Below are 25844 nucleotides of genomic sequence, written 5' to 3'. Positions count from 1 at the left end.
AAGGTAGTATTTAAAAATACACAAATGCACACAAACCATTATTATGATTGCATGAACGAGCAACAGATATGATCTCTTTATACAATCTGTTCTCTTTGATTGGGTTTAACATCCTACTACACAAACACCCCATGGTACATGTGTATACATGAGGTACTTTGTGTAGCCCAATGCTTGATGAGCACTTAACCTAAGATAATTCTGGCAGCATTCAGACAGACAATTAATTATGGGTAATTATAATTTTCAATCCCAAACTGTGGTTACCTGACTGTAGCCTCTGGTAGAGTATAGACCAAACTACATCATCAAGACATTCCTTTAATGACCCTCTGAAGGTCTCTATTAATACCCACTGGTTGTCACACTGACCCCTAGTTTTGTGATGATACTGCGATTGTTGCATGATAAAATCCTTCAGGGACTAGACTCACAAAACCTGCCTTCTACCTAACACCTCTGAGACCATGGAGATGGTAGTGGATTTTATCCAGTTACCATCTGTGGTGCAAACATTGAAGTGGTGACAGCCTACAAATATCTAGATGTGCATCTGGACAATAAGTTGAATGTACAATATAAAAAAAGGGGAGAGACGATCTTTCCTCCTAAGCGACTTAGGTCCTTACCCATCTGCCGGAAGATGCTGCACATTTTTACTAAACAATATACAGGTGATCCTTCATCCCCACTATCATCAGGCTCTACCACACCTTATGCACCTTACACCAATGGCAGATGACAACGGACTACTGACTACTCTTACTATCTTATTTAACTAACTAACTTACTAATGAACTACAAGTCTACCTAAATTTAACCCTGGTGGACAAATAAAGTGTATCTTATTTGATCTTATTTAATCTTACTTTATCTTGTTTTGTTTTGTCTTATCTAATCTAATCTGCACAAATAAACCAGCAGCTAGTGGTTGGGACCCACCATGAATGGTTAATGAAGGTTGATCCTAATCCGGATGGACCCCTAGAAGGGAGCAGTCCCATCCAACTACTGCCCAATAAGCTAACTCTGATCAACATGGAAGCTCCTGTCAGGCATCATAGTAGATAAGATGGGAAAGCACATGGATCAGTACATAAGCAGGGCCCAGAAAGGAATTGGTAGAAACACCAGAGGAGCTAAGCACCAGCTACCGGTAGCCAAAGCAGTCACGTAGGACTGCAATACCAGACAGACTAACCTGTTCTGCATAGGCTTGAACCCCCTCAGCAAAATCATCACCAAGAGTGGTTATTGACTATGGATTGGAGCAACCATCAGCCGCCTCCTTTACATGGATGACATCAAGCTATGTATCAGGAATGAGACATTGACTCACTGATCCTTATCACTAGGATCAGCAAAAACATTGGAGTGTCATTTGGATTGGATGATGTGGTCAGTCACGTAGGACTGCAATGTTGAAGATAGGTACTAGTACCTTGACATCCCACAGACAAATGGGAACAATGAAGCAAGGTGAGCAGTGACTGCCAGAGTAAGGCAATTCCTGAGAAGTGAACAAAATGCAAAGAACAAGGTCCGGACAATCAACATCTATTCCCTGACGGTCATCAGATACCCTGCTGGTGTAATAACCTGGCCAAAAGAGTAGCTCTGCACAACGCACAGAGAGTTTCACTCCAAAGCCAGCACCCTGTGACTGTACACTAAGCTGTAGGAAGGAAGCCGAGGACTAGTGAGTGTCTGAGCCATTATCTAGGGTCCGAAAGAAGACCTAGAAAATATGTGTAAGGTGAAGGCAACACTGGTACCTACAATAATTGAAACCACTTGGAGCTGTAACCCCAAAACTGGGAGTGTGTGAATATGCAACAAGCAATGCTATACCTATAATGTCTTTGTGATTCAAGGAGACAGGCTTCAATGAGAAGGAGAGTGGGAGAATTCAGCTAACCAGTGAGCGAGAGAAAACTAGTGAGAAAACTTACTGGGTTCCCAAAGTTATTTGTTATTGAGGGGAGACAAATACAAAATTCTGGAGAGGCAAAGGTTGGTCCTTATGGGCATCAAATGTGCTTATCACTATCATATGTGGTTTCATTCTGCAATGCGCAGTCTTTACTTATTGTCCACAAATAGTTATTATATTCAGCCATAGATCTGGCTATGGTGCATATGACATGTGTGTCAATGTATGTTCAGTTCTCCAGCCAATTCTGCAAGAATTTTCCCATTTCTTGTTTCAGCCACATTTACCTCCTTCTAATGACTCTCCTTTCTTGTTTTTTTCTCTTTCTATTCATTTGAACATGGTCAGACCTTTATAACAGAGGCTAAATAATGTGATTTTAGGGACATTTATTGTATTATTTAGAGTTTTATTGCTCTTACAATTGAATGACAATTAATCACTGGCTCCTCTTAAAAATAGTTATTTAAAGGTGCCCTGTTGACAATAATGTTGTACAAATTAATTTTTAAGAACAGACAAAACTTTTAAGTGTGTTGCATAAATTTGTTCAAGGTACATCCTCCAGTGAACTGGACAGTGATTTATGCCTGTGCTGAAGGAATCATTTGGCAGTGGCATGAATGACAATATATCCTTTCTGATAATAGTTTCACTGATAGTTATAATAAATTAGATGTAGAAAAGGCTGCAGCTTTTTCAGTTCTGTTGCTTTAATAATGCTCTTTCCTTTTAAACATGATTTAACATAGTTCAAAACATAAATAGGTTTGCATAGAGCCTGTTTGTGTAAATATGTGATTTAGCACGAGATGTAGGGCTGTGCAATTAATCAAATTTTGATTTTGATTTTGGGTGTCAACGATCACAAAAAAAATGTACTCGAGAAAAAACGATTATTCAGTTTTTCAAGTTATTTTGGCCTGTGCTCTGAATGACACATATGCGCACTTTCGCCCCTCCAGAAGCCCGAACTCTCAGCCTATACTGTCGCTGAAACAAGTCGCGTATGTGGTATCTGGTGGCATTTAAAAGTCAGCGCGAGTGAAGATGGCAGAAAGAGAGCAGCCACAGAAGTCTTTGGTCAACAAAAGAGGTAGAAGCAATTCTGTTGTTTGGGAACAGTTTGGATTCGAAGAAACCGACATGGATCAAAAATATATTATGTGCAAGATTTGCTACTCGGTGGTGTCTGCACCACTATTTCAATTTCAATAATGACCAAAATAATTGTGATTATGATTTTTCCATAATTGAACAGCCCTAACAAGATGCTGGTCCCTGCCATGTAAATCATTGAATTTTATGGTGGTGACTTGGTGAAAGATTAGGGTTAGTTTAAGGTTAGGGTGAGGGTTGGGGAAAGGCAGGTAGTGGTTATGGAAAAGGTTACGGCAAGTTTCCAGAAAATTAATGTAAGTCAATGTACAGTCCCAATGAAAGTTAAAAACAAATTTGTGTGTGTGTGTGTGTGCATATGTTGTCAGAGCAGGTGCAAGATACCATTTGCATATATTCTGCATCATTTCACTGATACTAGACCTACTGAGAAATGCATCTGTGTTTATATATTATATAGTGTATATAGGTGTGAAGAATGGATGAGGAGAGAGATGAGAGGAGGTAAATGAGTATGAGAGTGTAGGACATGTTTGCCTACCTAGGTCACTCATCTGGAACTGATTACATGCACAGACACACACACAGATTTCCCCTCTCTCTGACTCACAGTGTTGCTAGTAAACCACCATTATTCTGGTTCAAGCTAAGAGTTCCTTTCTCCTCTCTTTTTATTGATGAATTAGGCTGTGATCTCATGACGTTATATTTTCTTCCATTTTCCATTTTTGAGTGTCCCACAATGAACTGGTGATAAATATAGTAGAAGTGAACAAAGAAAATGACAAAGTTCTGAAAATATTATAATGGAAGTACAGCGCAGTTTCAAAATATTATCTAATGCCCAGCCAGTGGTGGACAGTGTATGTTTATACACACCTGTTTGAGATAACTGCCTTTGACAAGGGTCTTGGCTCCCTGGCTCCTCATCTGAAGACAACTATAAAAAACTTTTGTCACTTCCAGACTTGACTATTGTAATGCTTTGTATTTTGGTCAATCAGTCATCCCTCTATTGTCTCCAGATGGTTCAAAATGCTGCTGCTTGTCAGGTGCAAGAAAATTTGAGCATATATCTCTGGTGTGGCTTCCAGTCCATTTCAGAATTGATTTTAAGTTGAGCCTGATACTCTCCTTTTAATTAATCTATCCTATCTGTGTTGTGTGGTTTTATTTCTTCTGTTGTTTCTTCTGTTGATTACATTTATTTTAGATATTTAATGATTTTATTTTTCATGTAAAGCACTTTGGTCAACTGGATGTTGTTTTTAAAGTGCTATATAAATACATTTGATTTTATTTGATTTGTTTGTGTGTTGAAAGAGCTGTGTCTTGCTGTGTTTTAGAACCTTTATTTTCATTCTACGAACAGTACAAATAAAATTGAAAGAGCTACTTTTGTACAGTTCAGCATTAAATACAGACAGATCACATAATAAACAAGAAACTGATCTTAAGTCTATTTGTCCTTCTCCTTGTGCTCCTGAGTTTTGTCTTCTAAAGTATTTCTTGTCTTACTTGAACACAATGAGTGCTGGTGATGTCCTCACCAGCACTGGGAAGGGAGTTGACAGCCAGTGATTTTCTCTGCTGTCTTTATGACTTTCTTGAGGGCCTTTTGGTCAGCAGCAGGGCAGCCAGCATACCACACTGTGATGCAGTATGCTAGTCCAGGATAGATCCTGAGAGATGGTGGTCCTGCAGGAATTCGAATGTGGAGACCCTCTCAACTTCTTCCCCTTTTTATATGCAATGGGACAGGATCTACTCTGAGTCTTCTGACGTCCAGAACCATTGCTCTGGTTTTGCTGATGTTCAGAGCCACGTTGTTGTTTTTGCGTCATTGGGACAGTTCATGGACCTCATTTCTGTATGCTGACTGGTGTGTACAGGGCATAGAGGAGAGAGCTCAGCACACAGCCCTGTGGGGAGCAAGGACTGAATGTGATGGTGGTGAAGCTGAGTGGGCCAATCTTGACAGTTTGTGGGCGATTGGTGAGGAAGTCTCTTAGGCAGCCATAGATGGATCGGGGGAAGTCCAAGTTATACAGTTTGTCCATTTGTGTACCTGGAATGTATTGAATGTGTATTGAATGCTAAGCTAAAATCAATAAAGAGCATTCTTACATAAGTCCTTGGGTTCTCCAGACTCCATTGTGGAGTGCTATGTTGATTACATCTTCTATGGATCTGTTTGACTTGTATGAAAACTTGTAGGGGTCAAGATTCAAAGGCAGGATGGCTTTGACATTTGACTGGTATGCAAACTGGATGGGGTCAAGAGTCAAAGGCAGGATGGCTTTGATGTGCTGTGCCACGATTTTGACAAAGCATTTCATGACCAGTGTCGTGAGGACTGTTGGTCTGTAGTCATTTAAACTACTGACAGCCTGCTTTTTAGGGACAGGGATGATCGTAGCAGATTTTAAGCAGGATGGGACAGTTTGTGTCAGGGTGATGTTGAAAATGTTAGTGCAGACCCCTGAGAGCTGGTCCACACAAGTCTTTAGCGCTTTGCCAAGTACTCCATCAGGGTGTACCTGAAGGCAGTGTTGCTTGCTTTTAGAGACTGTACCTCTCCAGTCATGCAGGGTTTGAGTTTGGGAAAAACCTGGATGCGTTTGTCAACACTCACATTCTCAGTTCAGCATTTTAAATAAAAGAGAACAGTTTCTGTGTATCCCTCTAGGTCATGTGTTCAAATATAGACCAGACTGTATGTGCAAAACAGTCCTGAAGCTGTTTGAGTGCTCCCACTGGACAGGTTTTTACAGTCCTTATGTGTGGCTTAGTCTGCCTTCTGAGCACAATATATGCTGGTAAGAGGAGCAGTGAAAAATGATCAGAGAGGCCCAGATGTGGGAGAGGTACTGCTCTATATGCATGCTTTAGGTTTACAAATTTGAGAGGCACAGTTGACAGCCTATTTTCCTAAATCTTTACCTCTAGTACTCACACATGCACCCATGTGCACACAAAAAACAAAAAAAGAACTAAAAAACTGAAAACTCTTTTCTTTTAAATTCTCAGTAATAGTATCTTTCTATTCTTTGTCTATACACCCAGACAGTCATTGCTGTACAGACTGACTGCCGGCACACTAAGAGTCATTGAGGTAGGTGCTCAGTTAGACTGTATTCTGTTTCTGTCTCTTGTCTCTTTCTGTCACTCAGTCCATCCTTGCAGTGTAGAGCTGAGGCTGTGTTTTTCTGCCCTTATATGAGGAAATGAATCATACACACAAACACATAGGCCTTTGGTGGTGAGAATGAGTCACTCATAGAATACTGATGAACACAGAGCTAAGGTGATGTGTGAAAGACTTGAGATGAAAGAAGAATGGGAGATGTTCTTATTTAATTAAATCGCCTAATAACACTAATAATCCTAACTTAAATCTGATATTGTATTTTTAATTTTAAAGACTTGGAAAATTAAATAGTTTCCAATTATATTTCAGCATTATATTTTTTAAGAATGTTTTGCTTGAACTGAACTGTCTGGCAACAAAATACTGCACTAATAAAAGGTTATATGTGTGTGTGCTTGTGTGTGTTTGTTTGTGTGAGTGTTCAATCAATGCTCATGCCAAGATTCAGCAAAGTCCCCATCTCTCTTTCTTTGACTTTCTCTCTGCTACAAAACCAGTGATTACCTCTTTGCCTTTTCAAAATGACAGCTTGGCTGCTTGCCAAATCTCAGCTAATTTGGAACAATGGTGTCCTCATCTTGGGGACCATACACTATGTTTGGGTTTTTACTCCTTTGATCGCCAGTGTGTGTGTGTGTGACAAGGAGAGGTCAAAAGTAGCCAAAGTAGTAGAGATTAAATGTTTGAATTCCACTGACATTCTAAACAGGAAAGGCAAGGTCAAAAATGTGGCATTGATTGGAGGATTGCTCATAAGTTCTTTACAGCTCTAATTTATATCTCGGACACATTTTAACTGACATGAACAGCAAGTAAAAAGAAACAGCCTTTCAGTGACTGCATATATTTTATACCTCCTGCAAATGGCAGGAAAATATATGTAGTAACTGTAGCAACTTTTATTTACAAGAAAAAAGAAACATTTTTTACTTTTGACTGGTTTATCTTTGCATATTTGCTGATCATTGCTGAAAGAAGCAAAACATCTTCTTTTCAATTCTTACTACTTTCAATTCGTACACATATATCTGATGAGCTTGTGATACTGTCGGCCTTTATGTGCTTTGTACTATTTGTCTCGTGCTCTTTTGTCTTTCTATTTCATAGTGCTTTTGCTTTCCCCTTCCAGTAATTCCAGTAATAAGTCACATCGTGGGGCCTTGGCCTTCCTCATGGAGACCAGATGTTTTTTACCACCATGTACATCACTGAATTATAAAAAGATGGCTTATTTAAGGACAGGGGGAAGTAAGAATTAGGGTGAGGTAAGGATTATGGTTAGGCAAGCAGTGGTTATGGTTAAGGTTAGGTAAGTCTGAATGAATGTAAGTCAATGTAAATTGTGGAACTGAGGGTTGAAAACACAGTTGTATTTGAGAGTGGTGTCTCAAGTAGGAATGTGCGTATTTGGCAGTATGTATAAAATGTTCCATTAGTTATACTGTTTACTATACCTCAGTAACAAGGTAGTCTTTATCCATAAATACACCTCTAACATGCTCACCAAGGCTAGAGCTCCTATGATGCATGCATGTGTGTATTTTGTGGTTTTGCGGTTTGTTGACATAGTCTAGCCGGCTTCTCTCAGAGTGAGAGGATGCATTTTACTTAGATGAAATGTTGCTTTGTGCGCACACCTACTGTATTTTCACACACTGATAGTATATTGATTGAGTTAATCTAACAGGCTTGTTATTGATAAAGACAGACAGATGTTGCCAGTGTTTCTGTAAAAGAGCTGCTTATGGATATGTCTGATGCATTCCTGTCCATTTTTCTATCTTTACTGTCAATCATTTGTTTGTAATATGTCTGGATAAATCTGCTGAGAGAAATAAGCACAGCAGATAATCACGTCTATTGATTGGACACATATACATATACTGCACATAAGCTATGTAGCTCGTAAATTGATTATTGATTATTATTGATTGATCAATAAATAAAGAGTGACTACCCATCACTTTGATTAATTCTTTACATGTAAAGCCTGTAAAGACCCTGGCATGATATAGGTCTATATACAGTCCCAGCATATCAAACAACTGATGAATTTGCTGTGAGCCAGTTTGCACATCCAGCGATCAGGTTGTTGAGGCCTCCCCTCCTTCAAACACCGCTTGATCCAAAATGGACAAGCACCCTACGGCTCCTCCTGGGGGTGGTGTGTCCACGGGAGGATGGCCCCATGTCGCTCCTTTGGGGAGAGCCCCAGCTCGCATTTGAGCATTGACCCCATACCTGGCTCCAGGGTGGGGCCCCAGCTGCGCCATACTGGGCGATGTCACAGACCTTGATTTATCTTTTTCCATAAGAGGCTTCTGAACTGCTCTTGGTCTGGTCCATCACCTAGGACCTGTTTGCCTTTGGGGACCCTTTCAGGGGCATTTAGTCCCCGACAACATAGCTCCTAGGATAGTTCAGGCACTCAAACTCCTCCACCACAATAAAGTAGCAGTTCAAAGAGGAGAGAGCAGGATGGAGGCGAGATCCTGCCTCAGTGGAAGAGTTTAAGTATCTTGGGGTCTTGTTCACGAGGGAGGGAAGGAAGGAGCGCAAGATTGACAGAGGCTGTGCCAAGCTACGTTCCTACCCTCAAAGCTCATTACCCAAGGTTCATGACAGAAAAGACAAGATCTCAGATACAAGAAGGCAGCTGGCCCTTTGCAGGGTGGCTCTGCGCTCCCTTATACATAGGTTGAAGAGCTTGGTCACCTTGGAGGAGCTCGGAGTAGAGCCACTGCTCCTCCACATCGAGAGGAGCCAGCTGAGGTGACTCAGGCATCTGTTTCGGATTCCCCTGCATGCCTTGCTGGGGAGGTTTTCTGGGCATGTTCTGAGAGGAGGCCTCCGGGGAAGACCCAGGACATGCTGGAGTGACTATGTCTCTCGGCTGGCCTGGGAACATGTCGGTATTCCCCTGACAGAGGTGGAGGAAGTGTCTGGGGAGAGGGAAGTCTGGGCATCTCTGCTTGGGTTATTGCCCCTGCGACCCTACTTCAGATAAAGCGGAAGAAAATGGATGAATGGAAGAGGGATTCAACAATGCTTTTAGCATACTAATTCAATTTTTCTGTTTAAACATTCTGTCCAAAATGATGGAGAACATGGCATTTGAGGTGTGTATCAAGCTTCAATTTCAAATACTTTCTATGAATGTGGAAACTCTAAATATGAGCATTTTTGGAAAGCTGCAAACCTGGCAGTTGGTGCTCATCATTAAATGAATTTGCATAAGTTAAAATTAATTCATTTCTTTGTGTACTCACATACTGTATATTGTATACTGAGTTCTATTTTGGCAGCACAGTGGATTGGTAGTTGGAATTGTTAACTCACAGCAAAAAGTTTCCTGGTTGTAATTTGCATGTTAACCTGTGCTTGCGTGGGTGTTTTCCAGGTACTCTGGTTTCCTCCCACAGTCCAAAACCATGTAAGTCCTGTTGATTGGTGATTCTAAATTGCTCATAGGAGTGAGTGTGAGTGTGTGTGATTGTTTGTCTATGGTGCCTTGCAAAAGGTGATTTTTTTTTTTTTATTGTGAAGCAAACAACAAATAGGACAAAATAACAGAAGACTTCTGTGCATAACTAGCGTGCATAACTATTCACCCCCCTAAAGGCTCTGTATATGTGGCCCTGCAATGGACTGGTGACCTGTACAGTGTGTACCCCTGCCTTTCCCAAAGATAGCTGGGATAGGCTCCAACAGATCCCCATGACCCTAAGTAGGAGTAAGCGGATATAGATAATAGATGGAGTTTTATGTTACAAGTCCATACCACTAGAGGCAGATGTCTGTGAACATGATGAAATAGTGTATAGAAACTGGCTGACAGACCCTTAACTGTAAAATCTTTGGGAACAACCAAACCATAATTACAAAGGTTGGACACCCATCTATTAACACCAATCTACTAAAAATGTTTTTTTTTGTAATTTCAGTATTTAATGTGCCAAGATGCTTTACAGATGATTCCATAGGCATATGCACTCAACACACACAAAGTCAAGCTGCACTGTATCAATATGTATGCTGTGACAAAAAAAGAAGGCAGAGTCAAAGAGAGCATAGAGGTTCAGTAGGTGCCATCATGTGTAAAATGACTTTCTTTCTGCCAGCCTTTGTCACAGTTTTATGTTTCGAACCAAACACTATATTTGTAATTCTGTGTCTACTTGCTCTTCCATTTGTGTCTCTTTCTGCACAGCTTACCCCAGCATACATGGCTATGTATCTTAGGTTTTCTAAAAATATTTATAATCATCACTTGTTCAACATGCCTGCCATTTCTTTTTATCTCCTCTTCTCTCCTCTCCTCTCTCTCAGGTTTTCCTCACTTTCATTCTTCATTAGAGCTTAAAACATAATGTTCTTGATTCATTTTTGTTGTTATTAATTCCTCCAGACACCATTCTAAATCCAAGCCTCATGTTTTCTCTCTCCTTCCAGGATCCCTCTTTCTCTCTCCTCCTCCATGATAAGCTTCAGGTGCCCAACAGTTCTCGGCGGGCATGGAACGAACGTGACAGTCGCTGTGATGTCTGTGCCACTCACCTCACTCAGCTCAAACAGGAAGCTGTGCGGATGGTCCTCACTCTCGACCAGTGGGATTTGTCTCCCACCTCGTCCCCTCCTGCCCTGATTGGAAGATATGGCTCTCAAGCGCCACCTGGTCAAATGGGAGCATCTGGAGTGCTGGGAGGTCCTGGATCACGGGATTGGCCTCCACCTTTTCTCCCTTCTTCTTCCTCCTCAGCTGCTGCTTCTTTACATCCTACTCATCAGCAACCACAGTCACCTTCTCCAAGCCCCAGCCAGACCCTAACACCCAGTTCAAGCAATGGACCTTCCAGCCCCAGCCATGGTAGTTCATCAGTGGGGCAAACATCTAGCTTCTCTCTCACAAACCCACAACCTCAAGGACCAGGGCATAAGCTGGGGTCCAAGCCGAGCTCCCTGGGCCTGGTAGGTGGGGTTGACAGAAGAAATGGGTCCCCCAGTTTAGGAAAAGCAGCTGGTGCCCAACAGCAACCAGTGACTGGAGTGAACAGCCCCAGCAATAATAGTAGCACCAGCAGTAATAATGGTAGTATGAGTACATCAGCTCTGCAAGTCTATCCAAACCGAAGTAATGGAGGAGTCACCCTATATCCATACCAGGTAAGCTACCTGTAGGTGTGTGTATGTGTGTGTGTTTTTTGTGAAGACCATTTGAGCATTATTCTATAGAGTAAGGACATTTTAGCTAAGTGACAACATTTTTCCTAATTTTTTAGACTCCTATTTAAGGATTATCACTTTGTTTTAGGGTTAATGTTACATTCAGGTTAAGGTTAGGGAAAATTCTAGGGATTGTCTTATGTCAATGAGTGTCCTCAAAAAAAGTGCAGATATGTGTGTGCAGGTGAGATTGTTATAACGATAACAGAAAGGGAAAAGTTGTCCTCTTCAAAATGTTTTTTTAAAAACTCAGCACATAATACAAAAAAATCCCTGAAGAAAAATTCTTTGATATTATTTCTTTATGACTGTCTGTTCCTTAATTGTTTATGTGTGTATTCACCCAGAAAGTCTGTAGTAATCACAAGAACACTGCAAATATTACAGCGGAAACTAAAATTTAATTATAATGCTAACAGGTTACCAATCTTTTGATATGAATCGTATAGACATACCATTTTTCATCTTTGTGATGTACCTACCTATGATAAAATCTATTCTAGAATTTGTGCTTGAGTAGATGGCAGCAAAGTCTTGTAGCTCCTTTTTTAATATATTTTTGACAACTACTATTGTATTTTGCTTAATCACATTACTGTGGGTAGAAGAATCTACACAAGATATGACCTCTTCCTACAATGGTGCAAATCCTATTCCAGCTGAGCTGTATAAGACTCTGTGGATGCCGAGCTGGTGCTAAATTAAAGGGGATGGTGATACACACCTTTCCTACCATCCATCATCATAGGGAATGTCAGCTCTCTACTGAACAAAAGTGAGGAGCTGGAGGCACAGGTAAAAAAAAAAAGAGAGCATATTGTGAGTGTAGCCTGATGTGTTTTACTGAGACCTGGTTGAATCAAAACATTGAAGACTCCTGTGTGGATCTGCCTAACTTCATCCTGGTAGGTGCAGACAGAGATTCTGAGGCAAGTGGCAACACAAAAGGTGGAGAACTGGCTTTATTTGTAAACAAGAGATGGTGTAACCCTGGTCATATTATTGTCAAGGAAAGAATATGTTGTCAGGACACTGAACTTTTGGCAGTTGGTCTCAGACCTTATTATGTTCCAAGGGAGATCAGTCATATCATTGTCATTACATTCAACCAAGAGCAAAGTTTTCTCAACTGTCCTACCAGAGAAGGAAAAACACTTGATCTACTGTATGCAAACGTCAAGGAGGCCTACACCTCTACTGCCTTACCACCACTCAGAAGGTCAGATCACAACCTGGTCTAGTGCAAAGTCTACCTACAAAGTCTGTGTGCTGTTTCCCTAATAACAGGAAGGTAGCTGGCCAGATGGTGTATGTCCAAGGCTGCTTAAGGACTGTGCTGCCCAAATGTGCACCTTTACAGAGGATCTTAAACCTGAGTCTACAGTTTGGAAGGGTCTCTGCTCTGTGAAAACATCTTGTATTGAGGTTAAACATGCAATCTTTCCCCTGCAGTTTGATTATGTTCTTTGATTTTTCAAGTGCATTCAATACCATCCAACCAATCATCCTCAGAGACAAGCTCAAAGGGATGGGCTGTACCCCTCCTTTGTTTTCTTGATCACAGATCACCTGACAGAAAGGCCACGGTTTGTCAGGCTGAGGAACTGCATCTCTGGTAGAGTTCTGAGCAGCACATGGGCTCCACAGGGCTCCACAGAATGCTTTGACTCCATTCCTGTACAGACTGTGCATAGCAGACTTCACACACATTTGAATGCTGACACATTCAGAAGTATCTTGATGATATTGCAATTGTTGTATATATCAGGAATGAGCTGGAAGAAGAGTGCAGAGGCCTGATGGAATCCTTCAGTGACTACAATCACAAAAACTGCCTCCCCCTGAACACCTCTAAGACCAGGGCGATGGAAGTGCAACATCTGCAGGAAGATGCTAGTACAACGCACAACGGCTTTGTCTTTTCACACCAAAAGCGAAGCAAGTGAATGAATGAAATGTTAAAGATTTTAGTAGCACCTTCGTCTATTAGCTACGTCCACATAGTGAACCATAGCTACACGACCCCAATTAAAAAACTTACATACATACATGAACTTAATATTTATATTAACATAGTGAGAAATTTTGTTTTTCTCCTGAGCAGATTTGGTTAAATTTACTGATGTTGCCAAATTGTAAGCTCTGTCAATCAATTGTAAACTGTAAGGTGCGTGAGTGTGTGAGTCCAGTAAGGGAAACTGGACACACTTTTTGTTGTTTTCTGGAGCAAATTTTACAGTTTAGTTCAGTAACAAAAGACTTGAACATAACTGACTGTAATTTTCTGTGGATGAGCTGAGGCCCAAGGCATGTTTTTCACGTTATAGTGAATTTGAATGTAGTGTATGAGATTTATGCACTGAATTTTCCATACATTAGATCATCAAAATAGCTTGTCAACTCAGTTATCAATGTGATAAGATGTGCCTGCATATTATTAGATTATGCCAGTGGTGCACAGCAAATAGTATTTTCAGCACTATTTTTAAATTTTGAGTAATGGATGTTGAGTACTTTAATATATGGCATTGTATATCGTTATCATATCATACGATATTGTGCCGAGGTATGTATCATATCATGACGCCCTTAACACCCAGCCCTACAGTCTGCTGGGGAAGAAACATAAAGCAGAAGGATGCAAGGCAGCTGGACAAACTGGTACAAAAAACTGGTTCAGTGACTGGAATGAGGCTGGAGTCACTGGAGGCTGTGGTGGAGAGATGCACACGAAAAGATAGAGGCCATCCTGGAATACACTGACCATCCCCTTCACAACAACCTGATGGGCCAGTGAAGCAGCTGCAGTGGACGACCCACCTCACTGTGCTGCAGGACTGAATGATACAGGAGATCCTTCATCCCCACTATCATCAGGCTCGACAACACCTTAGCCAATGGCAGATAACAATTACTCTCACTACTGACTTACTAATTAACTACAAGACTACCTGAATTTTGATTTGGAGATAAATAAAGTTTATCTTATCTTATCTTAGTGTAACCTTGTTAGTTCTCAATTACTACAATGCCTGACGTAATGTGGTTAACGTTAACATACATGTTCCTGTCCTCTTTTTTTTTTTTAATTTCAAAAAAGCCCTCAGCTAAGTAGTGAACTAGAATGCAACATTATACTTTGTCTTTACAGCTCCCAAAGCATTTTAGACACAGCAGTTATAAACTTTAGAGCATGATTATCCCCTAAATTGAAGTGAAACAAAAGATTATTATACTGTGGGAGGGTTCATAAAAGCAGCTAACTGAAATAGTAGTTTCTGAGTAGCATGCAGGTAAAATTCAAAACAGAGATGTTGTGAAGTTTGTTTTCATCGAAAAGAGCTCCCAAGAATTGATCTTTTAAGCTCTTAACCAAGGAGAAGCAAAAAGTTTTCTTCTGCTGGATCAAGATAGGACATCAAGCATTGGGTTGGCGTGAAGCAAACCACAAAAATGACTACATTGGAAAACTGAGATAAAAGAAGAAGTTTTGAATTAAGGATACAGAAAGACAAGTGAGCATGAGAGAGGAGGCTGTAGGAGGGAGAAAACGCTTCAGTTGACAAGTGGTCTAGAGGTGTGTGGAGGGAGCCTGAGACTCCAGGGGAGATCCAGAGATGTGTTTGTGTGTGTGTGTGTGTGAGTGAGTGAATGTGTTCTACAAATGTAATAATTCATTCAGTGATAATTAGGACTCTGGGGACTCTATGTCACACACCCACATGCAGTACCCTTTTACTGACTCTGTCTCTCTCTCCCACACACTGCAGCTCTACTTATTGTTTATGCTTATGTCTTTCACTGCCCTATTTTTTCTTTCTTTTTCACAATTGTCAGCTCTGTATTTGATGCCTCTTCTATGTTGCTCATCTCTCTTTATATTTGTATCCAGTCCACCACCTGAATCAGACACAGAGATAATGAATTGAAAGTGGAACATTTTTTGTAGAATGTCTAGAACTATTTTAGTCTAGCTGGTCAGAAATAGCCATAGAGACATAAGAGCCTTTACCATGTGAATGATGGCATTCCTCTTTTTAGTTCATTAGATAATCATAATTAGACGATAACAGTTATTAGTTTCTTACATTCTTTTGCTTCTTCATTTAAATGGTTTGCATTTTTTTACATGTGTAAATTGTCTTGTTATTTGGTCTGCAACATTCACATGCATATTGATGCTTTTTATTGTAACCGGTTTCCCTTAAAACCAAGACTTTTTTCATCTTTCCTTCAATGTTAGTTCATAATACCACATTTTAAGTATATAACATAGTTATCAAGGAAGAAAATAGAAAAAGTGTATTTTTTCCATAGTATATGTGTCTGTTTTGATGGTTGTGTGTGTGCGTACATGCATATGAGAGTGTGTGTTATTCATTCACTTACCTTCCAAACAAACAAACAAACAGTAAAATCCCCATAAAATCCCCATAAGTTTAATTTTGGAGTAACAACGTAGTATAAGGTTAGGTTACCGTAAGGTTAGGTTTAAGCAAGTATTGATGGTGGTTAGGGTTGGGCTCCAGGAAATGGATAGGATGGACTTTCACAGTGTATAACTAGTGTTCGCACATAAAAGTACTTTTTACGTACTGTTTTTAAGTATTCAGTATTCAAGTTAATATCTGTGCTGGGAGGTGTAAAATTCTGAGTGTTTCTGCTGTGACTTTGACAGTAATGGTGGTTTATCAGGAAAGGAAACTTGGGATATGATAATAAATCACCCTCATTTAGGTTCCAGAGAGAGAAAGAGAAGGAGGGGGAGGAGAAAGATGATCAAACTGTTGGAATGGATAGTAGAGAATTAAGCAAAGTTAAGAGGGATGGGTTTACAGTAAGACCAAATAAGAGATACATCTGGCATTTTAACATTTTTTGGAATATCTATGTATATGGACACATTGATGAGGTGAATAGCTACCTCTATAGTTTATAGTTTTTCCCAGAGAACGTAAGAGACAGCTGTTGATGCATCAGTGGAGATTTCAGAAGGTCTTACAATGGCTAGTGATTGAACACAGTCCAAATGAGAAATCTTAAAAAGGAAAACAAATGTGGATTGGCAGAAGTGGCCTTTAAGTCAAAACACGTCTTGTTTGATTAATTTAGTTTAATTATTTTAAAAGTAGCACAACAAGAAAGAGCGCCAAAAGAGCTTTGTCCAGAGTTGCCAGGTCAACCCTGGCAAGGACAAATGGAAGACACTGATTCTGTCAGTAAACAAGTGGAAATTTTCCAGGTAGCTTCCTGAGATCAGTGAGGTGCTGGATATTTTCTAGTTGATTTTTAAACCTATCTCATTTGAAACCTGTAGCTGAGACAAATGAGTTATTGGCTATACTTACAAACAGTCTGGAATGTGTTTTAATAAGACATCAGTTTGTAAAAAATTTAAAAAGTATGGGTAAAGTGTAGTAACAAAATTCCAGAATGACAGGTGGGGCACAGCATGTACACAGGTTTACAATATTTTGTATCATATTTTGCATGAAAGATAAATCTCCACTCAGCCCAAACAGTTGAGGTAGATGGCTGCCCGAACTGAGCCTGGTTCTGTTGGAGGTTTCTTCTGTTAAAGGGAGTTTTAACAGTGTGCTCATAAGTGCTTGCTCATAAGGGATTTGTCCGGCTTCTTTGTAAAATTCCTTGAGATTATTTTAATGTGATTTGACGTTCTACAAATAAAATTGAATTGAATTGAAAAAATTGAATTATTGCACTGGAGAAGTAGTACTCCTGAGAAAAAAGTCCAGATTGAATTGAACTGAATTGTCCATCATTGGCGCTTATACTGTCTTTAAACTATAGATCTTATTTACAATAGGCAGTTTATCAAGGTAGTGGCCTGTGTGCTTGGACCCTAGGAGCTCTCAGTAGGAAATATATGTACAATGAACATGATTTACAGACACATACGCAAAGGTGCAAGGAAATGTAGACATACACACACAAGAACACTGCAAATATATTCACAACAGACATACAAGGTTGCAGATTCATTCTCATGCAAGCTATGCATGAGAGCTTCGTTTATTAAAGCCTGGGGTTATGATTTAGGTGCTTTGCTTGTCTGACTGTTGGCAGGACATAAAAACCTATAATCAATAATCCATGTCTATTTTATGAATGGTCCAACTACACCCACCCACACACACACAAAACCACAGTAACAAACTAATATGATCATATTCTCCTACAAAGCCGCTGAAAAATGCACTTTACTCCTAAAAGTGCAGATATTAACATCAGTGTGAGTGTGAGCTAATGTTATTGTGTCAATAAATTTTTGTCCAAATCCCTTTTCCGAGGACATTGTTTGTGGTATAAGGACTTTATAAGGGTTTATTTACTCCTTTGCTTTACTGTCAAGGTTATGGAGCTATAAGGGTCAAGCAGTTAAACTTTGGCTCTGGAGCATCTTTACTGAAAAAAGAGATTTAGCATTAACAGAGTATTAATACTTAAAAAAAATTGTTTTTGTTGTAAGTTTTTTTTTTATGGCAAAGATTTTTTCTTCTGATTTCAGTTGGTAGGGTTTTTTTTTCAGTTTCGTTTTAGCTTTAAGGGGATGCTCTGAGAGGTAGGGCTAAGAAGAGCAGGATTATCACGTTCTGAACATTGAGGGTATGGGGGGGGACCTATACAGTGTGATGTCACCCATAGCCTTACGCTATAAAGCCAATTCAATCTGCCGTTATGGACATCACCATGTTGCTTTTGTGGAGACAGAAGTACCATATTTGGACAATAAGGCAGTGGCTAGAGAATGTGAGTGAGCCAATCAGCAGCAGGCTTGTTGAATATACATGTCCCCTGGAGAAGGCGCCAAATCCATTCCTACTATGTAGGGGCAGGTAGCCTAAAGCCGGTATGGTTAAAGACACCTGTCAGTCATCCCTATGTGGGGTGAAACAAGGCAATATGATTAAAGGAGGCACCTGATTGGTCACCTTAATATCTTGTGTCCATCCATCCATCCATTTTCTTCCACTTATCTGGGGCCAGGTCGCAGGGGCAGTAGCCTATGCAGGAATGTCCAAACTTCCTTTTCCCTGGCCACTTCCTCCAGCGCTTCCGAGCGGCCACTGAGGCATTCCCAAGCCAGCCGAGAGACATAGTCCCCCAGCATGTCCTGGGTCTTCCCCAATACATCCTCCCAAGAGCAGTTCAAAGGTCCCTTATGAAGAAGAGGAAAACAAGGACCATGACATTGCCTGGTACGGTGAAGCCAGGGCCCCACCCTGGAGCCAGGCCTGGGGTTGGGGCTCAAAGACAAGTAGCTGGTGGCTGGGTGTCCCCCCATGGGGCCCAGCTGGGCAAAGCCCAAAACGGCAACACAGGGCTGCCTTTTTGTGGGTCCACCACCTGCAGGAGGATCCATAAGGGGCTGATGCATTGTGGATTGGGCAATAGTCAAAGACGGGTACCTCAGCGACCTGACTCCTGGACACTAAAACTGTTAAGAGCATGTTCAAACAAAGACAACAAAGCCACAATGATTACTCTGGCAAAAATAGTAACTTTGTAATCAGTGCTGATTTTTCAATGGAAGTCAATGGGAGAAGGGCTTGTTGGAGCCAATGGCTACTTCCTCTACAGATTCAAACCCAGAAGCAGGCTTCCTGTGTGCACCCCTTCTACAGTCATTGGTTCTACATATTACTACATGTTACTATCCTGTTTTTTTCTACGCAGAATTGGGCTGGTATGAAATTAGCTTTTGACCAGCTTAATGTTATGTTGGTTTTGGCAGAGGTCTGCTGGAGCAAGTCCACAGCAGCAGCCACATAGGCAGCAGGTTTGTGTACAATCCCTGAACATTAACTCTGGTGTTGAGGCGGCCACATATTTTGTTAGCACATTTCTGAGACCTTGTGCAGCAGGAACAGTCACACTGAAGCAAACACAGTCACCACAGGACGGTAAACTTAGCTAATGTTATCATTAACCCCATGTTAGCTAACTAGCCACCTAGCTAAGACTTAAGATATATAGGCTGTGTCTGAAATAGCATACTATCTAATAGGTACTACATTTGAGTAAGTATGTACTTCCCGACCATTAAAACAGTATGTTCTATATAGTATGAATAAGAGTAGTATGATCTGCCTAAAAATAACCATTAAACATCATTTTACAGCCAATTTACAAAATCATGTCATCAATTTACATTATTTCAACTTTCAATATGTCAGCTGTTTATTTAGATTATGTTAAACAAATGCAATTTAACCACAACAAACAACGTTTTTCCCTGAGGTACACTTGAAAACAACTGAGTCAGCAGTTTTCGCCATTATATGGCATATGACATCTCCTCTCCCATGGAGAGACAGTTACTTGCTCATGAAGCCATTTGTCGGGGGTCTATGGACATGACAGAGCAGACTGACTAGACAGTGGTGTGGAGCCAGATGTTTCTCCTTGCTGTGCAGATGCTATGCAGTAATCACATTCTTCTTAGCCCCGACCCTCAGAGCCCTACACTCCATGCCAAAACAGTGACAAAACTGAAACTGAAAAAAAAAAAAAAAACACTTTGGCATTGAAAATTTTATCACTGTCTCACTGTGGAGTGAGATTTGAACTGAACAGAAATGTCAATGCGTCAAAAGCAAATTATTTTTCTGTTTCATATCTCATTTTTTGGGAGGGTGTTACAGGGCCGCAAATCTTGCTCCATGTCTCGCAATGTACAGACACAAGTATTGAAGATATACTGTATCCAGTGGCCTAGTGGCTAAGTCATCTACCATTTACGCAATGTTCAACACTGCCCAGGTACCGTTTTTGCATGTCCAGTGTATCTCCCTTTTTTCTCCATATTTCTTACAGTATATCTACTCCATCAGCTGTGCTAATGAATAATTCTAAAAAGGGCACACACAGCAAAATTCATTGTTTTACAGTGTTCATCACCTCTCTCTATTCATCCTCACTGCCTGTCTTGCCTATATACAGTCTAATAAAGCACAAATGCCATGAAAGATGGCCTAATAATGATCTAATAATAAAGGACAAATGTGAATTGCTTAAGATGCAAAAATTGAAATTGTAATTGAATAGGGTGGAAACGATAGCAAGAACTAAGGAGGAGAGGTGATGAAAGAGAAAGAGATGCCGCTCTCTTCTAGAGAGAAACTGAAGCACACAAAATCCTGCTTCTGGTATATCAGCAATTTGTCTGCAAATTAAAACACACACATACACATTTTAAATGAACATGAATAAGACAGACAGCATAAAATAAAGGTCTTAGACAGTCAGACATGCTGCCATAAAGTTCTGATTGAGCTTGCTGCCGTATTCTGTTGCGATGACCATTCCATATCAGTCACCCCTGACATTATATCCTAAGAACCCAGAAGGCACACCTAACATTTTCAATTTGTCTTTTGTAGTCCAGTTATGGTTCACCTATGATCTAACTGTGATTTGATAATGTCGTTTATTAGCATTCTTTTCTATTGACACCTTTTGTTTTCTTTATGGTTATAGTAAAATGTTTTTTGTCTTTCATCAGATCTCTGTAATCTCCGAGGCCTCCCGAGAAGTACTGACTGAAGCTGCCCTGAACCGCTACAACACCCACTCTCCATCACACACAAACTCTTCCTCTCACACAACAGCTGTAACCACCACGGCTCCAACCACCACCTCTGCCGCTGCCTCTTTTTTTGCCAGGTGAGATTATTTCCCATCTTTCATATCTGCCACTAACACAGGAAGTGTACACATCTGGAGCACTTTATCCTATGGGTGCATGGCAGAAAAATCACTTGACATCCTTTTTTATTAGGATAAAATAAGATGAGTTCATAAGATAAGATTAACTTTAGTCATCCCCACAGGGAAATGAGAATGTAGGTCTTAAAACTATTTAATATTAATGGTTAGGGGGGGCTACACAATAACTGTAATTGTAAAGAAACTGGCATACAAATTTTGCCTTTCGCAGTTAATTTAACTTGATCAGGTGCAACACTGATCTGTTGACATGCCTGTTGTTTGCTAGAGAAGTGTTTTTAACTGGAAACCACAATTGCCTCCTCTTCTCTCATCTCATTATTATCCCAGCCTTTACCTGTTTGTTTTTTACACTTCTTTTATTTTTTTAATTCAACATGTTTTTCAGGAAGTGCAGTAAATCACGGGAAAATATTTAAGCTTCCCATACTGACACCATAAATGCAGTACTGCATTTTATTTAATCCCATATAGAATCATTTAAGATTTACGGTATGTCAGTAAAAACAACAATCTGACATGCATCTTTTTGTCTTATGAAAGGCTATTATATATTTGCATAACTGTACTTTTGAATAAACAGCTCCAAAACCCATGGCAATGTGACATGCAATTGATTTAGCATTTATAATTTTAAAAAATATTATTCAAAGTGCATTGCATATTGAATTTCCACTTTGCACATTGAATTGCCAATTGTAAAATGAATTCCAAATTGAGTAAAGAGTCTAAAAACCCATGGCAATATAACATGCAATTGATTTAGTTTTCATTAAAAATTTTTATCAATATTATTCAAGGTGAATTGTGTATTGCATTGCTGCCACTTTGCACATTGAATTGTGAATTGTAAAATGCATTTTAAATTGCATGTTGAAATTGCATTTGAATTGCCAGTTGTAAATTAAATTGCAAATTAACTAAAGAGTCCAGAAAAATTCTGTAGTAACCAGTCATCAATGAACTGTTCAATCAAACCCAGACAAATACAGTAGACAACATAAATAAGACACTAGTAATATGGGTAAATTATTGAGGAATAAACATGGCAAGCTCAAAATGAATGAGTAAATTATTCATGGGTAACAAGGCTATGCATGTGTCAGAGCATCTGAAATATTGTTGAGGTGGTATATCCAAGGAGCTGCTTCTAACCACATTTAAAATTGTATGGATGGTTTTCCTTTTTCCTAATTTTTCCTCAAAGATGCATTTCAGCTTCCGTTTTGTTACCTTATGTACATTTCTGTCTTTTGTTCGTCTGTGCTCTTTAAGTCTGCAACTAATACAGTGTGTGCGTGTACTCGCATGTTTGATATGACTGATGAACCTCAGCACCAGTGTCATGCCGAACACACACAAACACAGTTTGCACACAGTTACTTACCTGCCAGGTAACAATGCCATTTTACACAAACACACACATCTGTTCACATTCCAAAAGTACAGCCAGCTGTCTTGGGTCGATTGATTAACCTTATAAGTGAAAAAACACTGTCTAGTTAGTGATGCATGTGTCACTGTGTGTATATATGTATTAATATGTTCATATCCTTAGTCTATCCAGTCCTTATCTCCTGTTTTCCACTGCTAATTGCTACAGATCCTCAAAACTGTCTTCACAACAACTCCTAAAATCACGATTTTCAGAATGCCATATACTGTACATATACACATTTGTCTGCAGTTTTCTCACAGTTGTGTATGTATATGCAGTAGGATTTCAGCTTAATTGGCTTAAGAAACTGTGTAGATTTTGTCACCTATTAATTTTGTCTCAGGTGCGTACATGTGTGCATTTGTGTATTTGTGTGTTTAAGGTCAATGGATGCAGCCATGCGGTGCAGTTAAATCCCATGGCTGGCTTGGTTTTTACTCTTAGATGCACTGCATGCATACAGCCTTATTACGCACACACACCAACACAGTCTTTGCTTTGGCCTCTTCTTCTCTTTCATTCCACTGCTTCCTTTTTTTCTCTTTTAATATTTACTTTCCCCCCATTCCTTTCTTTCTTTTCCACTAGCATTTTTATACATCTTCTCTACTTTTATTTCTCACTGACCTTCTTCTTACCTCTACTAATGTGCATATGACTAATATCTTTCATTAGTACCAATCTGTCTGTGAATATGTCACGCTCACACAGCAGCACTCCATCTTTTCAGTGCTGCAGTGGCCCTCTAGGGATGCTGGGATAGACACACGCTATACATGTGTAGGTGTGGGGTGTGTGTGTGTGTGTGTGTGTGTGTGCGCGCGTGCGCGTGTGTGTGCGTGCACGCACATGTGTGTGTGTGTGTGTGTGTGTGTGTGTGTGTGTGTGTGTGTGTGTGTGTGTGTGTGTGTGTGTGCGCGCGTGCGCTCTTACTCACTGGGGGAAGGGACTTTCTATCAGTGTAGGCATTTTTAGTACTGTATGTGTTCCAAGGATTGGATCTTTGGGGATTTGGGTGTGTGTGTGTGTGTGAGTTGTTGGAGGTAACAGAGTAAATGAATTGGTCCCAAGAGAATTGGTGAATTGAGTAGGTGTTGTATGGCTAGGATGGCTATGAAATAGGGGTTATCTCTTTCTCTGTCTCTTTTCTGCTCTCAGTATTCTATCAAATGATAGCTGACCACCAAATAGAAACCAAACCTATTTGCTGATGATTTAAAGAGGTGGTCAGAGATAATTAAAAAAAAGATAATTAAACTCTGATTTTTTGTCTGTGTGTGATTGAATGAGTACTTAAATGGGGTTTGTATTGAAAAAAAAACAAGGCAATTTTCTATTCAATTGGTCTTCTTCTTTTCCTTTTCGGCTGCTACCTTCAGGGGTCGCCACAGTGAATCATCCCCTCTGTATCCTCCTCACCCACACCAACATGTCCTCCTTCACTACATCCAAGAACCTCCTCTTTGGTCTTCCTCTAATCCTCCTTCCTGGCAGCTCTAACCTCAGCATCATTTTACCAATGTATTCACTGTCCCTTCTCTGAACATGTCATCAACTCTTCAAAGTATTCCTTCCATCTTTCCATCACACATTTCCATCCCTCTCCTTAATCACACTAACGTGCTGCACATCCTTCCCATCTCTGTCTCTGCCTCGCCAACCTGTACAAATCCACCTCTCCCTCCTTAGAGTCCAACCTATCATACAAATCCTCATACACCCTTTGTTTGGCCTTTACCACCTCTACCTTCACCTTACGCTGCATCTCCCTGTACTCCTGTCTGTTCTCTTCTGTCCTCTCAGTGTCCCACTTCTTCTTAGCTAACCTTATCCTCTTAACACACTCCTGAACTTCCTCATTCCACCACCAAGTCTCCATATCTGCTTTCCTCTTTCCAGATGGCACACCAAGTACCCTCCTACCTGTCCCCCTGATCACTTTAGCTGTAGCTGTCCAGTCATCTGGAAGAACCTCCTGACCTCCCAGAGCTTGTTTCAGCTCCTCCGTGAAAACCACACAGCACTCTTCCTTTTTCAACTTCCACCACTTCGTCCTCTGCTCTGTCCTTGTCCTCTTCATCTTCCTCACCACCAGAGTCATCCTACACACCACCATCCTATGCTGTCTGGCTACACTGTCCCCAACCACTACTTTGCAGTCACTGATCTCCTTCAGGTTGTAACATCTGCACAAGAACTTCCAGCTTCAGACTCATCACTCTATCTGACACTCTCTTCACCTCCAGAACATTCCTAACAAACTCCTCCTTCAGGATAATTCCTACTCCATTCCTCTTTCCATCCACACCATGATAAAATAGCTTGACCCTTTTCCTAAACTATAGGCCGGGCTACTGTCTCCTGAACACACAGGATATCCACCTTTCTTCTCTCCATCTTATCAGCCAACTCTCTAGTTTTCCCTGACAAAGTCCCTACATTCAAAGTCTCTACTCTAAGTCCTACACTCCTGCGTTTCCTCTTCTCTCTTTGCCTATGAACACACCTTCCTCCTCTCCTTCTTCGACCAACAGTAGTCCAATTTCCACTGGCACCCTGTAAGTCTACAGCACCAGTGGCGGTCGTTGTTAGCCCGGGCCGCGACGGTATGGAAGTCTCTGAAAAACCTCTGAAAAAAATAATCTTGCACTTCTGTCAGTAGAAATAGAGTCTGTTAGTAATATGAATTCTGAGTCAGTTTGTTATGTCAAAGAAGCACAGCCTATGTTATCACAGTAAAATCTTTTTATAGATTCACCACCAGAGCTTATTTTTATCAGCATTAACACAGTGTCATTCATTGTTTATTATGCATGGGTAATGACTTACTTTGTCTGTGAAAAAAAATTAGGAAATTTGATTGGTGGCAGAAACAAGAACTGAATTAGATTTTTTTAGCCCAGAGTGAAACCACTGCATTCTTGGGCACTGCAAACATACTGCAGTAAAAACGTGTGACACTTTGAATGGCTATCTCTGTGATTTACATTTTATTTGAGAGTGTTTAATAAAATGAAAAAAAGGTCTACTGGTGCTTTACTAAAACACTTTGTTCATATCTCTAAAGCAGATGATTGATCAGCTTCTATATGTGTGTTAGTGCAGACAAACGTATAATATGTATCTACTCTATGTAAGGATGCACCTGAACCAAAAATGTCATACAGTCACCGTAACTCCATGTTGAACACAGTGATATATTAGTATTTTACTGCTTAGGCTTGCGTGTT

At 40.3% G+C, this 25844-nt stretch overlaps 1 protein-coding gene across 1 annotated transcript in view; it reads left to right on the top strand.

Moving 5' to 3' along the window:
* kif26ba (kinesin family member 26Ba) overlaps window positions 1-25844 on the top strand; it is a 111422-nt gene that overhangs the window by 33107 nt on the left and 52471 nt on the right. Inside the window, exons 3-4 of the mRNA XM_026293072.1 lie at window positions 10656-11366; window positions 20953-21113. Coding sequence (XP_026148857.1) covers window positions 10656-11366; window positions 20953-21113 — 872 coding nt within the window. The remainder of the gene's footprint in view (window positions 1-10655; window positions 11367-20952; window positions 21114-25844) is intronic.

This window comes from Mastacembelus armatus, chromosome 3 (genome assembly GCF_900324485.2).
Source record: "Mastacembelus armatus chromosome 3, fMasArm1.2, whole genome shotgun sequence".
NCBI lineage: Eukaryota > Metazoa > Chordata > Actinopteri > Synbranchiformes > Mastacembelidae > Mastacembelus > Mastacembelus armatus.
Note: the sequence above shows the minus strand (reverse complement) of the source record. Positions and strands in the feature narration are given on the sequence as shown.